The sequence below is a fragment of the Erythranthe guttata genome, chromosome 8, assembly GCF_056151865.1.
Source record: "Erythranthe guttata isolate IM_541 chromosome 8, IM_541, whole genome shotgun sequence".
Classification (NCBI taxonomy): domain Eukaryota; kingdom Viridiplantae; phylum Streptophyta; class Magnoliopsida; order Lamiales; family Phrymaceae; genus Erythranthe; species Erythranthe guttata.
The window spans coordinates 22,462,524-22,482,048 of NC_142540.1; the positions used below are offsets into that span (position 1 = coordinate 22,462,524).

The 19,525-nt window shown below is 34.0% G+C and overlaps 1 protein-coding gene, 1 long non-coding RNA gene and 2 pseudogenes across 2 annotated transcripts; 2 read left to right on the top strand and 2 right to left on the bottom strand.

Moving 5' to 3' along the window:
* Positions 1–280: 280 nt before the first annotated feature.
* Positions 281–2,746, bottom strand: LOC148768840 (uncharacterized; annotated as a pseudogene).
* Positions 2,747–7,436: 4,690 nt separating this feature from the next.
* On the top strand, positions 7,437–13,271 carry LOC105964892 (cytochrome P450 CYP72A219-like; annotated as a pseudogene).
* On the top strand, positions 10,266–11,983 carry LOC148768841 (uncharacterized). Its single transcript, XR_016032922.1, has 2 exons — positions 10,266–10,422; positions 11,821–11,983. It is a non-coding gene; the product is annotated as an uncharacterized LOC148768841 (long non-coding RNA).
* A 1,653-nt stretch (positions 13,272–14,924) lies between the features above and the next one.
* Positions 14,925–17,532, bottom strand: LOC105965363 (histone-lysine N-methyltransferase, H3 lysine-9 specific SUVH5). Its single transcript, XM_088822397.1, has 3 exons — positions 17,474–17,532; positions 15,625–17,146; positions 14,925–14,995 (listed from the first exon to the last, which is right to left on the bottom strand). The coding sequence occupies exon 2, from the start codon at positions 17,073–17,075 to the stop codon at positions 15,744–15,746; it is 1,332 nt and encodes a 443-aa protein (XP_088678523.1). The 5' UTR covers positions 17,076–17,146; positions 17,474–17,532; the 3' UTR covers positions 14,925–14,995; positions 15,625–15,743.
* Between the last annotated feature and the right edge of the window lie 1,993 nt (positions 17,533–19,525).

Genomic DNA, 19,525 nt, shown 5'->3' on the forward strand with positions numbered 1-19,525 from the left:
AGACAGGGCCGGTCCATCGAATTTGGGGGCCCTAAGCAAGTTTTGAAATAATGTCCATTTTTCCGATAATATTATTGAACTTTTTCATAATTAAAATATTTTTACATTAGAGGTGTTTATTAAACAATAAAAAAGGAAACTACTATATACATATAAAATTAAGCAGTGAAACATGGTGAAGCAAAAACACAGTAGATTGAGTAATTTTGATGAACAAATAAAACTATTTCGTCATAGATAATTAAATCAATAAAGGAGGATAAACCTTCAATACAATTAATCACTTAAATATTACCCTTCTAGCATTTTTTGAAGCAAAATCACTAATAACACTCGAATAATCAATCTTTCGTACCATATCCTTCTCAATCGACAACACCGCTAGTCCGTTTAATCTTTCTTGCGACATGGTTGATCGGAGGTAAGACTTAATCAACTTTAACTTTGAAAATGTCCTTTCAGCTGATGCAACAGTAACTGGAATCGTCAACAAAATCCGGTAAGCAATCCATGTATTCGGAAAACCACCGCCTATAACCTGCAAATAATTCAACACTTCAATCGGCCTTTTCAGTTCTTCTGGTAAAATATATCTAAAGATTTTTAACTCCATACATAAATCCACCCCATCAATATCACAAGTGTCGTGTTTCAAATACTCTTCAAGGTTGACACAGTAAGTATTTAAAGCCTCATCATCAATCGATTTTAGTCTCTTGAAGTCGAACAAAAAACCAAAATTTTCATCATATTTTTGAAGTTGTTCAAATCTGGTATTGAGCGACAGAAGCGCTTGATCTACCACATAGAGAAAGTACTTCACTCTAAAGCATTCTTCGGTTTATTGTAACACATCTTCACTACAACTTTCGTCAAAATGTTTTCTTCTATGAATGATGCGTTTTTCAGAAAAATACAGGATCAATTCCCATCTCGTTTGCAATTTCATTTGCTTCAGCCTTTGCCTCCGAAAATCCACTTTCTCTGTACTTCTCAAAAAAGGAAATTAATCCCTTAAGTTGTTTGATAGCAACATCAATATCCATATCTTCAGCTTGAAGAATTTTGCTAACAACGTTTACAGTAAACAACACATTATGCCAGATAATCATGCCAAACAAGAACTCAAAATTCTCAAGTTCATGAGTGACCAAAGAATTAGCTTCACTCTTTGTTTTGGCGTCTTATCTACTATTTGTCAAGTCAAGTAATGCATCTCTTATTTTTGGTGCTTGGTATCTAATAGCTCTAAGACTTTCAACACGACTTTCCCATCGAGTTTGAGACAATGGCTTAAGTGTAAGCTCTTGAACATGACGTTTTAAAATATCCCACCGCTTTGTAGAAGATGCAAACAAAGTATAAATACGCTGCACTACTCCGAAAAAAGATTCAGCTTTGGTACAACAACCAGCCATATCACAAAGTGTAAGATTTAAACTATGACAACCACATGGTGTATAAAACGCTCTCGGGTTCACTTCAAGTAGTCTTCTCTGAACACCTTTGTGTTTTCCTTTCATGTTAGCCCCATTATCATAACCTTGACCTCTTATGTCGGCAATATCAAGTTCAAGAGTGTTCAATACATCATTAAGTACATTAAAAGGCCCAAACCTGTTGTGTCATCCACTTTCAAAAATTGCACAAAAAATTCTTTAATTGTTACCGGCACTGCTGAAATATCTACGCATCGAACCACCAGAGTCATTTGTTCTTCGTGACTAATATCAGGAGTACAATCAAGTATTACGGAGAAGTATTTCACTTCTTTGATGATTTTCACAATTGCACTTCTAGTTTCATCTGCTAACATCTGAATCAATTCATTCTGAATCTTGTGACTGAGGTAATGATGATAAATCGATCCACCCTTAATACGCCGGAGGTGGTCTTGCATAACTGGATCAAATTCTGCAATCATCTGAATAAAGCTTAAAAAATTGCCATTGTTCTCTTGATCAATTTTCTCATTATCTCCACGAAATGCTAAATTATTATTAGCAAGTGTTTTCACCAGAGCAATTATCCTCAATAATACTTGTCGCCAATGTTCTCTCTCTTTATTGATTTGCACTTGCAAACTCTTGTCTATTGTCTCGTACTTTTTCAGTCTCATCTGCAAATCAATCCATTTACTCATGCATGTAAGGTGTTCTCTGCTGGTTTCGTGACTTTTAAGTCTTTTACCAATATTTCTCCAATCCTTGTATCCTTCAGCAGTTAGACGAGAGATGACTTTATCCTGCTTGAACAATTTACAGCAAAAACAAAATATTTTGTCTTCAACAAGGGAATATACCAACCATTTACTATCTGGTTTCTCCCCATTTAACAGATCTCGGACATAAAATGTACAAGAAAAATGTCTACCACTCCTATCTTTAGGAAAAGTGACATCATCATCTGTTATTCTTATTGGCCCTCTTTCTACCAAAATATTTCTCAGACTGTGATCAATCTTATCCCAATTTCCGGGATCGATGTTCAAAGGCCCTGCTTCACAACCTTCTTGTTTATCCTCATTCGAATTTTCATCATTGTTTTGACTAGGTTCTTCGTTAGGTTCTTCGTTCACCAAGATATCACGTTCTTCTTTCACTTGATCTTCATGTTGTTCCTCAATATTTAAATCAGATTCCGCCTCAATTGAAAAATCAGTGTTCATCGAATTCTCAACTGACTTTGAACCCGAACTTACTGTATTATTGCCCCTTGTTATAAACTTTTCAATTGTACCAGCCATAGATTGCACAAAATCTTCAACTTTTTGTTTTTTTTTTTTTATCATTCCCACACATATATTTTCGCGGACCCATAATTAGCAATTTCAATTCAGGACACCGGACAAACTCCAAAGAATTTAGTCTACAAAAAAAAAAAAACCAGTACTATATTATAATAAGAAAAAAATTCATACTTGAATATAATAATTTATTAGCTTTGTTAAAATTTGATGCAAGAAAAGGTCCTATATTCAAGAAATTATATGTATATTATATGTCAAATACTCAAATTAAAGAACACAAACCTTGTATGCAGAATTTGAAGAATGGGAAAAGCAATTCCCCTGCAACCGCCGCAGCCACCGAAAAAGTTAGAAAAATAGGTTTTGTAATTGTTTAACTTGTTTGCTAGTACAGTACTATTCTTTTTTAATTGATGTTTGACTTTTAGAGCTTTGGGCCCACAAAACAAAAGAAGCAATTTTTTTTTCTGCCGATCATGTAAATGAGAATATATAATATTTAATTTTTGCAATATATATAATACACTTTCTTTTTTTTGGGGGCCCCTTCCTAGTTGGGGGCCCAAAGCAAATGTTTCCCCTGCAATACCCATGGGCCGGGCCTGGTGGTAGATCTTTCAAGACTTTGTCCTAATCCACTTGAAGTTGGTTTCAAATATGGAAGTAAGTCTGACATTGTTCCTATTGAAAATAGTTTTGTGTAGCTACACTAAAGTTTATTTAGTTTTAATGCTTATTTTTTAGTTAAATAACTTAAACTACTACCATAATATAATGTAAACATGAGTTTTAAGATATTTTAAACTGCATTTGAAATCTACCACGATAACATAAAATTAAGTGAAAATAGAGTTAATGATTGAAATCTATCAGAAATTGATTCATCAAATAATTTTAGTTTGATAGATAGTAGTACGGATTTGAAATTCTCCCATCAAATTATTCAATACAAATTAAATGACGGATTTATTACTATGGATTTCAAAAAAATAAATCAATTCATTGGATGCCAATATTTGATAAATGTATTATAAGGTATGTTTTCCTTTGAATAATTCCATACAAATGATTTATGTAGTAAAATTTAGTAGGAGTCCCGAAGGAAAATGAAATAAAGTAAAACTCCAGAAGAGTTGAAGAAAAAGTAAAATGGAATTATAATAAATCTCTTATAATTGTTTTGTCATATTATGTTTCCACTTGAAGAAACTTACTACAGGCAACTCAGATAAACGTTAGATGAATAAATCATATGTAAACACATATGAATAAGAAAGAATGATTGAAAGATGATATAGGATAAAACACAACTCAGTCTTCCAAACCGATTCACACCAGAGATTCACAGAGATCTCAAGGCTTACACACACACAGACTAAGATTGCACCAACAGAGAATAGATCTCTCACACTCTCACTCTCTCTCAAACCCTAACCCACTCAGATAAGAGGTAACACCCTGAAAACGAGGCACTCAGCAACTCATCCACTCACCATAGAGCCAACTCACAGAAGAGATGGATCAGGTTTTTGAAATTAGGGTTTCTCTCTAGGTCTTACCTTCTGCCACTTCAATCCCCACATTAAATAGGTGCTCCAGTCAAAGGTAACCGTTGAATGGACCACCACTGGGACAAGCACGGCCAAGGACGGCGGCGTTTGGCCCATGGTTGCTGGAGCAAAAAGAGTAAAGAGCAGAAGGGGACAAAGGGGAAGAACATAGGCTGTCTAGGGCACAAAACGGGAAAGAGAGAGTACAAAGGGAGAGGGAGAGTCAGAAAGAGTCAATGGCTAGGATGAGTTGGACAAATCCAACGGCTCAAGTTCATCCTTCCAGTGGCTTCCCACAACTGGGATTTAGTATCTAATGGGCCATTCTCTAGTAATGCGTGTGTGTGCAAGTAACATTGAGATTTGGGCTACAGGTCCAAACACATTGGGTCACAACCTTAAAAAATCTCCACCTTGGACCAAAGTGTATCATTAGTGAATTTATGGTTGTCGGAAGTCATCATTGTTTTTTTGATATACATGTAAAACACAAAGTAATATTAGTATATCTTTCCGCTTTCACACAGAAAGTCAGAACTAGATCACACAGATAGACACATTGCAGTTCACAAAGAAAAGCATGCATACAAGCAATCACACATAAAGCACATAAAAAATCAGTCACACAGACTGTAACAAAAGCACACATCAATTTAATCTTGTGAAATTAGGTTCAAGTTTTTCAAACAAGAACGAAATTTCTCAATTGGTAAACACTTAGTTCCCATATCAGTAGGGTTGAACTCTGATGGGATTTTTTCAAGATAAATAATCCCTTCCTCCACAATTCTCCTAATGAAATGAAATTTGATCTCAATATGTTTGGTTCTATCATGGAAGACAGGGCTTTTGAACAATTGAATACCAGATTGACTGTCAGAAAAAACTACCACTTTGTTTCTCAAGAAACCAATTTCAAGCAATAGACCTTTCAGCCATATAGCTTCTTTAAAGGCTTCTGTAGTAGCTACATACTTTGCCTCAGTCCGCAGACAGAGCAACAATGGTTTGAAGCTGAGATTTCCAGTTTACACATGAACCATTTAAAGTAAACACATAAGAAGTGGAGGATTTTCTGGTATCCCTATCATTGGCAAAATTAGAATCCACATGCCCACAGAGTTCACTATCAGGTTTACACTTAGAAAACAACAAGCCAGTTTTAACATATCCTTTTAAATATCTAAGCAACCACTTAAGAGCCTCCTAATGAGGCAAACCTGGATTAGACATGTATCTACTAAAATAACTCACATAATAAGCAATATCTGGTCTAATGCTGACCATTAAATACATAACAGACCCTTTAGCATTAGCATAAGGTCCATTCTTCATTTCAGACATTTCAGGTTCAGTCTTGGGACATTGTTCCTTACTTAGCATAAAGTGGGCAGCAAGAGGAACATATACATGTTTTGCAGATTGCATAGAAAATTTCTCAAGGACTTTTTCACTATAAGAAGATTGATTCAGAAACAATGAACAACATTTTATATTTCTGATTATATCCATGCCAAGTACCCTTTTAACATTACCAAGCAATTTCATGTCAAATTCATCACTAAGAAATTTAATGACATAATTGATTGTTTTAATACAAGGACTAGTCAAAAGCATATCATCCACATAAAGGAGCAACAAAACATGAATTTGGGCAGATTGTTTGAAATACAAGCATGGATCATAAGAACTTCTAAAAAATTTCAAGGACTTCATGCATGCATCAAATTTCTTATTCCACTGTCTAGGGGGCTGCTTAAGACCATACAAGGATTTTTTCAATAAACCCAACACATAATCAGGATGTTTCTTATCAAGAAAAACTTCAGGCTGTTTCATGTATATTTGCTTATCTAATTCACCATGGAGAAATGCAGTTTTCACATCCATTTGTTTTAATTCCCAATCAAATTGAGCAATTAGATCAAGCATTATTCTCACAGTGGTAAATTTCACAACATGAGCAAATATTTCTATGTAATCAATTCCTTCTTTTTGGGTGAACCCCTTAGCCACTAGCCTAGCCTTATATCTGATTAAATCAGATTTATTATTTACCTTAAACAGCCATTTACAATCAACTAAAGAGCATTCAACAGGTTTTGGCACAAGAATTCAAGTATGGTTAACATGCAAAGATTCAATTTCTTCATTCATAGCATTTAACCAAGAGACAGATTCATTAGATTTAAGAGCTTCCCTATAAGACTTAGGTTCATTACCATCCAAAGACTCAAAAACATGAAACACATATGAAGCAAGCTGATACTCATCTAAATGATGAGGCCTAATGATGTTCCTTTTACCTCTATCCCTAGCAAGTTGGTAATCACCAAGATTGTCCACATAAGGCACATCAGTATTATTATTTTGACCAAATATATCATTTTCAGGCACATTGTTATCAGTTTCACTATCAGAATCAGACACGTTTTCATGTTGAACAGGAATAGTAGGGGAAGTCTCCACCTCTGTAGAGGTAGACTCAGAAGAAACAACAGATAGACAAGGAAATTCATTTTCATTGAATATCACATTTCTACTAATCACAGTTTTACATCCCTGTTCCCCCTTAAGCCAGCACCTATAACCCTTAACCCCCTTTGGATAACCCAAAAATACACATTTAACAGACCTAGGATAAAGTTTATCATGTTTCTGGTGCACAAAGGCAGAGCAACCAAATACTCTATGATTAGACAAACTAACAGGAATACCAGACCACTTAGTTTCAGGTAATTCACCACGTAAAGGCACATAAGGTGATCTGTTGATCACATATACAGCAGTTAAAACAACTTCACCCCTAAACATTTTAGATAAGCCAGATGCATCTAACATGGACCTAACTCTATCAAGTAATGTCCTATTCATCCTCTCAACAACACCATTTTGCTGAGGGGTGTAAGCTACAGTTTTATGCCTCTTTATGCCAGACTCAACACACAGAGCATCAAATTCAGCATTACATAATTCAGTTCCATTGTCTGTTCTCAAGGTTTTAATTTTCTTTGGAGTTTGATTTTAAATTTAAACTTTCCATGCTTTAAATCTTTGAAACACATATTTTTCAGCAAGAATACAAACACTTTTCTGGAAAAATCATCAACCACAGAGAGGAAATATCTATTACCACCATGACATTGAACTGGGGCAGGGCCCCACACATCAGCATGTATGTATTCAACGATATCAGTGCATTTAGAAGAATTAGGGAAATGAGACAGGAAATTGGACTTTAGTCTGTTTCCTAAAATGCATGAGTCGCATATGGGCAGATCAGACACACAGTCATTATAAAGATAATTGCTTTTATGCAATAACTCAAGCCCTCTAGCACTTATGTGACCTAACCTTGTATGCCAAAGACTAGAATGATCATGTTTAACAGAATTAGATAAGCAAATATACATGTTTACCATTGAATATCTCATATGGTGTCAGTATACAACATGTTCTCATATAAACACGATTAGAAATATGTCAAGCCATGTTTAAAGATTCAGCCCAAAATTTCTTAGAAATATTTTTGCATTTAACATAACACCGGCCATTTCGAGAAATATCATATATACTCCTTCTTTCTACAACCTCATTTTTCACTGAAAGTTCATGAAAAATACCATTTTTAGCACAAACATAACAATAGTTAATCATGTAAAAAAAACATAAAAACGTAATAAGTTAATAAATGATAATGTATGTTATTTACTTTTAAGTAAATATAATTTTAATGGCAAGGGCCCGTTAGTATACTACAAAATATGTTAAAAGTTTTTTTTTTTCTTGGTTATCGTAATTATACATTAAATGTCAACAATTCTTCTTCTTTAGACTTACAAATCAAGAGTTTTCCAATGATCTTAATATTACAAGCATATTTATGTGCAATACTATTTAAAATAAATCCTCTTGTTTTAAGTTTAGAATTATATACCAAAAGTTGTTTTGAATATTAAATTAATTCTTGTATAATTGTTATTACGTAAATTCCAAAAATATAAAACTAAAATAGCGTAAACTCAACTGATTACTATTTACTAATACCAATAATAATATATTTATCTTATGTTATATTAAAAGTATGATCATTTTTTCATATATTATAATTTCTTTCTGGAGTCAAAGTTTATTTTCTTAATTTTTTAAATAAAATTTATTTCATACAAAACTCATAATAGAGTTTTTCAGTGATATATCATAAACATGTAAGTGAATATTCATGTACAAAAAAGTTTAGCTGAGTATTAGAAACTTAATGTACTTTTAATTTTCAATTTGATTCTTATTGATTTCAATTTTATAATAATTTTATTTTATCATACGTTTGAATACATGAGTAGAATATGATATTTTATACTTATTTAATATTATTTTAAAATATATGTTTTGCAAAATATAGTATGTAACTTTTATTAATTAATCATAAGTTATGTATTAATTCAAATCATATGTTATAATAACGTGCAAACGCACGTGGTATATATATATATATATATATATATATATATATATATATATATATATATATATATATATATATATATATATATATATATATATATATATATATATATATATATGACATTTCAAATGTTGGAGGCCCCTAAAACGTTCTATTTTTTGGAGGCCCAAGGCGAAGGCCCTTCCCGCCTATAGGTTATGCCTTGGGCCGGCCCTTCGTGTGCCGTATCTCCAAACATTGATGAGCAATGCTATTTCATGCACTGCTTTGGCAGTAGCTATAAACAAGGAATAAAGATAATCCAGCTTCGGACAGAACAAGCTGCGCTTATCATGCAAACCCTTCAGTCTAATAATTAGTGAAATATTAAATTATTGAATTAAAAATTTACCATGTATGGGAAAAAAATATTATTTACGTGAGGATATGATTTTATTGAGTATTAATTTATCGAGGTTCTAGTGTATGTTCTGTTATGTATATGCAGTTGCCCACAAAGATCAACACAAGGATGAAGCAAATTGGAAGGAAATGGATTCCTCTATTCGTGGCATTATTGATAAGAGAATTAAGGGAATGAAAGCAGTGGAAGCTAGCCATGGTGGTGATGACTTGCTGGGTATTCTATTGGATTCCAATTTAAAGGAAATCCAATGAAATGGGGACAAATTCGGAATGAGTATCAAGAAAGTTATTGAGGAGTGCAAACATTTCTACTTTACTGGACAAGAGACAATCTAGTCCTCGCTTGTCCGGACGATGATTTTATTGAGTAAGCATTCAGATTGGCAGTCTCGTGGCAGAGAGGAGGTTCTAGAAACTTTTGGGACAAGAAAGCGAGATTTTCAAGAGCTAAATCACCTCAAAATAGTAAGTTTTGTTCTTAGACTATTGTACAATGTCTTGCATCATCGAAACTCGCATCCATATATAATGACGTGTTGATATCAATATTAATTAGGATGTAAGTCAATCGAATTCAATTGAGCCAGAGCATATGATTATTCAAACTTGTTTAAACTTATAGAGAAGTTGTCACTACAAGAAATAGTCTTTTAGTGACAACACCTATTTTTACATGATTAGGCAAAAAATGTTGCAGTGATAGGCTATCCACTAAGGGCTATTTTGGTTCAGCTGATCCGGACTGATAGATCCTATAATCGGGCCGGATCTCAGATTTGGTTCGATTTAAGTTGAGGCGGATTGATCCGCGGCCCGGGTTTTCATCAGCCAATTACGTGATATCGGATCCGACCACCCAAGGTGAGATCCTCCAATCCTGTCCTTTCTTTACTTAAATATGTTGTGATATTACTTATCAGCCCCTAAAACCTATTCATAATTGCAATTGTACCAACTATATATAGAAAACGTCTCCCCCAAAACGCTCCTGCAGAAAGCCATAGCTTTCTTCCCTCTCAACGCGATTGGTCTCCGGCCCATCTCCGATTTTCTATACTCTGCTAATAATCGTTCAATAAATCAAGGTATATTTTTTTTCATTTTGCTATGCTATGTTTAAGGTTTTTTTACTGCTACTTTTCCGCAAGCCAATACATTGAAGTTCTGTATTGGACAAAATTTGGCAGCGTCGGCGGAGTGTGGGCGACGGAGCGACGGATGTGCTTCTTTCTGGTATCGATTATCTTCGCGAGGTGAGTTTTTCGCAGCTTTAAACATTTCTTTTATATTGTCTTCTCCTCTGAACATGTTTTCGACATTGTTGAGTTCAATTTAAAAAATAAAAATCTAAATCAATACACCCCCTTCTGTTAATGGCATTTGGTAATGTTATGTGCCTACTATTGATATTTTTTTTTCTCAATCTGTGACAATTTGGTGATGTTTGGTAGGGCCTGCAATCCTTGAATCTCATTAAATTGATTTTTGATTTTATATATCTTTCGTGTTATAGGAAAATGGTTTGTATTCTTGTCATTCTCAATTTTAAAATCTACCCCGTATTTTTTTGAAAATTAACAAGCAGACTAATCCAAACAAGATTGAACTATGGAAATATTCATTAAATACATAAAAAGAAAATGGGAATGAGCTTCAAAGTGCAAGAAAGATAACTAACACCCTAATACAAAACTAGCAGAGCAAAGGAAAAATAAGCAGTAGTTATGAATCACTACAGAACTAGCAGAGAAAATGGCAAAACAAAATAGTAGTTATGAAGAAAAAATAGAGTCGTTGCAATTGCAAACACATGAAGAAATGTATCAATTCTTTCTAAGAATGCAAGGGAATAACACTGCCGAAAATTTGTCTTGGTAAGAAAGTTTATGTTTAAATCATTATAACATGTTATATTTTATTGGGATAATTTTTTTTATCAATGCACTTTCACTTTTTTGTTTTGAATTGAGTGAAAAATATGAAAATACTATATAATTGTAGCTACTTGAGGAGTCTGAGCACTAATAAATTGAACATTACTTGAGTTGCCAATAGATGGATTGTAATTTGTGTTATAAATAAATAATAGCATGTGGATTTTTCTCGCAGGTTATTTCTTAATCGTTGAACTCAATTATACCCTTAATTAGTTGGCTTCCTAAATTGAGTTTGTTAATTAATTTATGTTATTTAGATGAAAACATCTCTATTGACATCATCTATTTGTCTAAAGAAGTGGCCTTATGTGAAACACATTTTATCCAGACTATTTGAATATGAGTACTCGAGATGTCAGCTGAAATATTTGTTATTACTTTATTTGTATGTTTTATCTACGAACCGACCTATTTCCTTTGTTTATTTGTTGCTTTGCTTGATAATAATTTCATCACACTAGTGAAATGCACTTTTCTAAGCTATTAGAATGTGTACTGGAGATGTGAGTGGAATTTTTTTTTGTTTGTTTGGTCTATAAATCATGTTTATGTCTTTTCACCTTAAGAAAGCAAATTCCTCTACTATTCAATGAGATATGTACTCAAGAGCCCCTGCATTTATTAGTTTATAACTATTTATATACTTCATGTTAGTTTGATTATAATATGTTTTACTATTAAACTGGTTTTAACATTTGATTAATGTTAATGCAGAATAAAGTGGAACAACTTCTCAAGCTTTTGGAGAACGATGTTATTGAACAGTCTGATCTGTTGTAGTATATGTTTTTCGAAGTCGATGGAAAATATTTGCATAATATTTTTAGACCGGTTATTCTATTCAATTTGTAGACTACAAACAATTTATTCATATGTTGTAGTTCGTCAGACAATTATATATTATTGAGAGTTATTTTTTTTTGGTCGAAGCGAAACTTTTTGTTTAGTGGAATTGAATTTTATTATTTTTGTGCTTACATGGATGAATTGATCGATTAAAATAAAATAATCTGAAGATTTGAATAAGCCAAATGCTATTCAGTTTTCAAGTATTAGAATAAAAAAAGTTCCTTATTTTTTATGAACACAGACGAAAAAAAGAAAACAATCTGATTTAAATTTGGAATGATGTGGGAAATGAAACACTATTGTAGAAAAAAATACAACTTCGCAGGGGTAATATTGTCAATTACTATACAGCCATGCTTCAATCCATATGGCTCAATCCCTTTTACCAAATATGAGATCCCACTTTTTTGCATGTATCCCTACAGTGTAATTTGAAAATGGATTTGTAATCCCATCATATCCCATCACTTGAACCAAAATAGGCCTAATTGTATGTAGTGGCTGTAAAAATTGATTGTTACTTCTATATAGTGAAAATACAAATGATTATATATATTGCAACAAAATGAGCTATTAGTGACACCATACGAAATGTTGTGTGTCTTTCAGCTATTAGTGATAACTTTTGATATTATCACAATTAAGGTATCACTAATGCCAATTTATTATTGGCAGGTGCGTTTTTGAGCTTTGTTTGACTATCAGTCAAAATTGAGCTTGAACGAGCTTTAATCGAACTAAACACAAATTTAGCTTGATTTTTATATATACATAAAAAAATTAATCAACATAATGCATTGATGGAATTGTTCTCCGATTTGCAAAGAAAACTCTTTATACATCCTTTTTCTCTCGAAAATTATGTCTTCGAATTGGATTCAAGGGTAACGATTACAAGCATTCATGCAGTTATCCATGATTCTACACGAGGTACTAAGATTAATCCACCAGGGATCCTTCTTAGCTGAACCGCTGACAAGGACGCTTCCTGCCTGTGATTCAAATTCACCATGACAAAAAAATCGTGGGGCCACGATGCAAATTAATTTAATCCCAACAGATTCAGCGAAGGCGTCTCAAAAGCAACAAAAGGGCAACTCTCGTATTTCCCATTTGGTTATGGACCGAGGAGATGTATAGGACATAATTTTGCAATTTTGGAGGCTAAAATGGCGCTTGTTATGATTTTACGGCGTTATTCTTTCCAGCTTTATCCTTTGCTGCAGCCTCTCCCTCAGCACGCCGCAAACTTAATTCTAAGCAAAGCTACTATAGACGGGTCCAAAGAAGTCTCGATATTCACTTACTTGTTATGAATAAATGTGGTTTTTTATTTGCAAATGTTGCTTAGCTTGCCTTTTGAGTATTATGTGTTTTTGTAATGTGTGTGTTATTTAATGAACACCTTTTCTTGACCATTATTTTATTGGGATAATTAGTGAAAACCCCCCAATTCATTTACTTATATTAAGGTGGATATAACCTCCTTTTCATTATTAGTGAAAACTCCCCATCTTATATTAAATAATATTTTTTTAATTAATATTATTTTAGACATTACTAATATACCTAATTTGCCCTATTATATCTAAAATAATTAAACCTATTTCACGTTCTCTATTTCTCTTATTCTTCTCTCTCTTTTCTCTCTACATATCGGCCGCCTCCAACTCTCTTCCATCTGTGTTCTGCCACCGCCTCCAACCCTCTTCCATCTCTGTGCCGCCATCGTTACTCTCTTCTCCCAACGCGTTCCTCCCTCCACCGACGCGAAAAGAAGTCGGTCTTCACCCCTGGGATTCTCTCGTCAAGGACGGCGTTTGGGTTTTCGCTAGGGAGAAAGACGAGATTGTGCAACGGCGCTAGGGTTGATATTGCGTCTGAGATTTCAATACAGACCACCGCCACATTGTTTCATTGTTGTTGTTGTTCTTCTTCTTCTCTGAGTTTTTTTTTTTTTGAATCCAATTCTCGAATCTTAATTTTCTTAATTGGAGTTTTTGGTTGAATTCTTATACAGAAGGCTAATTTTGTGTTCAATCAATAGTATAATGTAGGTTTTGTTTTTGTTGAAATTGTGTGGTGTTATTTACAGATTTATAGATATTTTCGTACAACAATATAGTTGTTTTCGTACAGCAATATAGTTGTTTTCGTACAACAATATAGTTGTTTTCGTACAGCAATATAGTTGTTTTCGTACAGCAATATAGTTGTTTTCGTACAACAATATAGTTGTTTTCGTCAGCAATATAGTTGTTTTTATTACTTTTTAGTTGAATGTAATAGTTGATTTTGATAGATGAGAGTTGTTGGAGATATATAGTTGTTTTAATAACAGTTGTTTTAATAATAGTTGTTTTATTGAAATATAGTTGTTTTAAGTGAAAACAAAAAAATATAGTAAAAAAATATTTTTTAAAAATATAATAAAAAAGTTAAAAAAATATATTTTTTTTAAATAAGAAATAAATAAAAAAACGAAAATTAAAATTAAAATAAAAAAAAAATAAAAAAATAAAAAAGTGTATCAAAGTAGTGTATAATAATTAGTGAATAGAGGAAGGGTAAATTTGAGAATAAAAAAAGGATGGGTCTCTCACTAATAAAGAAAAATGAGCTGGATCCATCCTTATTAAAATAAAGGTGGAGGGGGTTCTCACTAATAGTCCCTTTTTTATTTCTTGGTGTATATGTTTTGAATTAAAATACAGACACCACTGTTGAAAAGAGAAGATTGCAAGTTAATTTGAGACTTTCGGATTTAACAACACGACCAATAATAAGAGATCGAAGGAGTATAAGATAATGGTAGTGTACCGTACCGTGTACCACCGTAAGTAACGTTTTACTGTACATCGGTATACCACATTTTTTGGTACTGTAATGATTCGTACACAATAATGATCAAACACTTCGGTATCCTTACCGATGTCAATTTAAATGAAAATATTATATAAAAAACCAGGTGAAAATGAAAATAAGGGTAAAAAGGTAACTCATTCAACTCCACTTTTCAATACATCACTTAACAATACTCCTAACATATTAGGGGTGAGGAAAAAAAATCCGAAAACCGAAAAACCGGACCGAAAACCGAAAAACCGGACCGAAAACCGAAAAACCGACCCGAAGTATGCCGTCCCGAAGCAAGAACCGCATATACGGTTTTTTATTTCCGCCGAACCGAAATTTTCGGTTCACACTCGGTTTTTCAAGTGGTTAACCGAGCCGATGTACCGAACCGACCCGAAACGACGTCGTTTTGATAGGGCCTAATATATATTCCTGATTTTTTTTTTCTCTGAATTTTAATGTGCCCTAGACCAATAACCAGCCCCAGCCCAATAACCCGCCCCAACTCGTTTCTTTTTGGGCTTTGTTGGTTCCAAATGGGCTGAATTATTTTTAGGATATTTTGGGCTTATTTAGATTTATTTTAGAGAAAAAAAAGGGCTGAAAACCGACCCGAAAACCGGAACCGTTAAGAAACCGAACCGAAAATTTAGGAACCGAAAAAAAACCGAAACCGAAAAAAAAAACCGAAAAACCGAGTAGAACCGAACCGACATGAACCGACCGGTTTGGTTTTTGGTTCTTCGTGAACCGACCATTTCGGTTCCAGGTTCGGTTTGAGGCCAAAACCGACCCGATCCGAGCCGATCTCACCCCTATAACATATCCCAACAAAAAAAAAAAAGAAAAAAAGAAAAGAAAAATACCAATACTAACCCTAACCATACATAGAAGTTGAACCAAAGAAAACGAAGGATCTGCCGTGTCGATAGCTAGTACATCCTCCCCGTGCATTTTCGTGAGCCGCAATGACAATCCTTGGTCTTAATATTCCCATTGACGTCACAAATTCGATCCATCTTATAATTATAATCATAAAACAGCTCTTTCATAGGACGTATATTCTTTGAGGCAAAGAACATAACGTGTGGCATTCTCCTGTCGTCATGGTCGTAAAGAACCTCTTGTGCATAAAGGTTAGGTGAGCAGCTATGGTTGATAAATCTCCCGACATTCCCGTACAATGCAGCATCGATAGCAAATCCATCAACACTCGATTTTTCATTCGAACAAACTTTCCCTTGACCTTCTTCTTCGTGAGAATCATCGCATATATCAAACAAATATTCATCTTTGCCAACTCTCTTTTCCGCTTCTTTATCCCTCAATAGCTTCCCAATGTACTCGCATATGAAGCTTCCGGAAGAAATGTAACTCGGAGATCTCACACCCCAACCCCTCGACTCAGTCTTGAAAATCTCCAATTTATAGCGGGGCCCGTTTTGGCTTACTCTATTCATACAAGAAGGGGGGCATTTGCATAAAGGGCCACACTCGTGAACTATAGGCTTCGCCCTTATTATTTTTCCATTTTCATTAAACGGGATCTCGCCCCCGTTCTTCAACACACAAGCGCACGGTTCGGAATCCGAGCAACCGTCCACGCAATCGCAACCGACGGGGTTAATTAGCCGATACCAATACGGATATTCCATGATGGTGTCGTAAGTGAAAGTCGGGGGCCGCTCTTCGTCCACTCCGTTCAACGCACGAATCGGCAACTTCTCTCTTCCACCCGACACGTCATCCAACACACAAACCTCCGTAAGAGTTTTCGATTTTCTTGATTTTTCAATGTTTTTTTCTCCACGTTTAGTTGCAGCCACCTGACAATCAGAAACACCTCGTGGGTTTGTTCCTATTTTACCCTTTGACGAGTCGACACCGTTCTTGAAACCAGATTTCGAACCTGTCCACTCTGCGGGCGATACAACGCAAACTTCTTCCTCTTCACTGTCGTCTTCCCCAACCTTCATCTTTTTGTCATCGAAATCCGGAAATTCAGGACAGTGATTTTCTCTCGTTCTCTTTTCCGAGTTCTTCGATTCCGTATAGTTATGCTTAGCATCAAACTCGTTAATGTACCGTTTAGCCTCGGCAATAACTGCTGCCAGTTTCTCCGATTCACACTCCCACGACTCTTCTAAGAGACGAACCTTATTCTCGTCCTTGTCGGCATTTTTTTGTCCAACAACCGACTTTTTAGGGTCCCGTTTAACGCTAACAACATCAACTTTTGGGCATTTCATATTAGATGGAGACATATTACCACAATTTAATGGAAATCTCCGAACAGAATCTGCAATCTGATTCTTGATAGTAGAACATGAACTTCCTGTAAGAACAACAGAACACACAGTAGACCAAGACAATGTAAGAAAAAATGCAAATACAAGAATTTTACTGTGTACACAACGAATTTTAACTGGATTTGATGGGTTTAAAATTCTATACAACAAGTCAATCAAAAATTCACACATGAACAAGGCGAACGGGGAAAAAAGCAAAAGACGAAAACCAAAAGGGTCGTTAAAATTTCGTCATCGCAGTAAGAAATAAGCAAGAATTTCATACTTACTGAACTTTTTCACGAACTAGACGGCTTCAATTCGGGTTACTTACTCGAAGAGAAGATCCTTAGGGTTTGAAATGGAGGACTAACCGTTGGTGCGATTTGAATCAGAAGAAAGTATGTCGGAGTCTTTAGAAATGGGCGATAGTCTTGTCACTTGTGGGTTATTCAAAAATTTAAATTACGGCCACTAGGGGTGAGTTCGGGACGGGATTTCGGGAATTCGGGATTTTTTGGATCGGAATTTCGGGATTTGGTATAGAAATTTTAAATCTCAATCCCGTCCCAAACTATTAAATCCCCGTTATATCGGTATCCCTAAATATTTCGGGAATCGGGATTGGGATCGGGAAATCCCATAATTTGCCTAAAAACTAAGAAATATTGCATCTTTTTTCCATTAGTATTATTTTATACACTAAACCAACTTAAATATATTATATACATACTATTGTTCTTGCCTTATTTATTTTTACCACAAAACTTGGAACAAATAAAATTTTAAAAATTTAAAAATAAGTTGAAACAATATATTTTATATTGTATTTCTCATCTCCTTGACAATATATATATATATATATATATATATATATATATATATATATATATATATATATATATATATATATATATATATTAGTTTTTTTTTTTCCTAATTCGGGATTAAATATCCCGATCGGGATTGAACCAATTCCCTAATACCGATCCCGTATTTGTTCATAATCCCAATCCCGAATCCCGTAATCCCGAATTCCCGAAGTTTTAGTCCCAAATAGTAAAATTCCGTTCGGGACGGGACGGGATCCCGAATCCCAATCCCAAATGCCCAGCCCTAACGGCCACCACTGAAAAAATAAGGTTAAATTACGAAAAAATCCCTCATGTATGGGTAATTATAATTATCCTTTTAATTATATTTTTTTTATACGTTCACTTATATGGTGTTAAATTCAACATAATTTTCTATATTCCGTGTAAGGTTCTCCATGTTGTACTCGTTTTGTGTCAAATGCAGTTTCTGATGCACCACGATCTGATATTTACAAGCCAAGCACATCTTATGATCACCTTGTTTCAAAATGTCGAGTTCGAATGGGGTAAAACGGGTACAAAGTGAAGAATAATCCATATAATCTACAATATTCTCATTAAATTTAAGTGTGGACATGTAAGAAGATACATAGTTGATGGGTGGTGTAATTACCCAAACATAAAGGTTTTTTTATATAATTTGATCTTACATCAGGGGTTGCCGTAATTTATCCCAATATATATATATATATATATATATATATATATATATATATATATATATATATATATATATATATATATATATATATATATATATATATATATATATATATATATATATATATATATATATATATATATATTTATAGTTTGGGTAAATTACACTCAGACCCCTGAGGTATGCTTAAATAACTGTAAGGTCCCTGTGGTATCGATAATTACACTCACCCCCCTGAAAGGTACTTAAAAACTCTAACGGGATAATGTATTGGATACATTATTCCGATAGGGTTCTAATGGACTATTGGTTTCAGGAAGTGGTGAAGACAACAAAAAGTTATGGGTGATTTAAGAAATATTGGGGGAGCCATGTCACCCCATAACTCCCTATAACTCTATGTTATCTCCACAACTAGCTAAAAGTAATAGTCCATTAGAACTCTATCGGAATAATGTATTCAATACATTATCCCGTTAGAGTTTTTAAGTACCTTTCAGGGGGGTGAGTGTAATTATTGATACCACAGGGACCTTACAGTTATTTAAGCATACCTCAGGGGTGTGAGTGTAATTTACCCTATATATATATATATATATATATATATATATATATATATATATATATATATATATATATATATATATATATATATATATATATATATATATATATATATATATATATGATGCTAAAAATAGATCACCTTAAGTCATTGAGACACAGGGAGCTGGGAGAGCAAAGTGGATTACTGCTCACGTTGTAGATGACCCTAAGATACCTGCGAACAGAGAACACGTGAACTAGGCCGGGGGTCGATCCGACTGAAACGCCTCCGACGCTCAAGTCAGACGCGCAGATTGTAGGAAATAGTTGAGAGAATATGACTT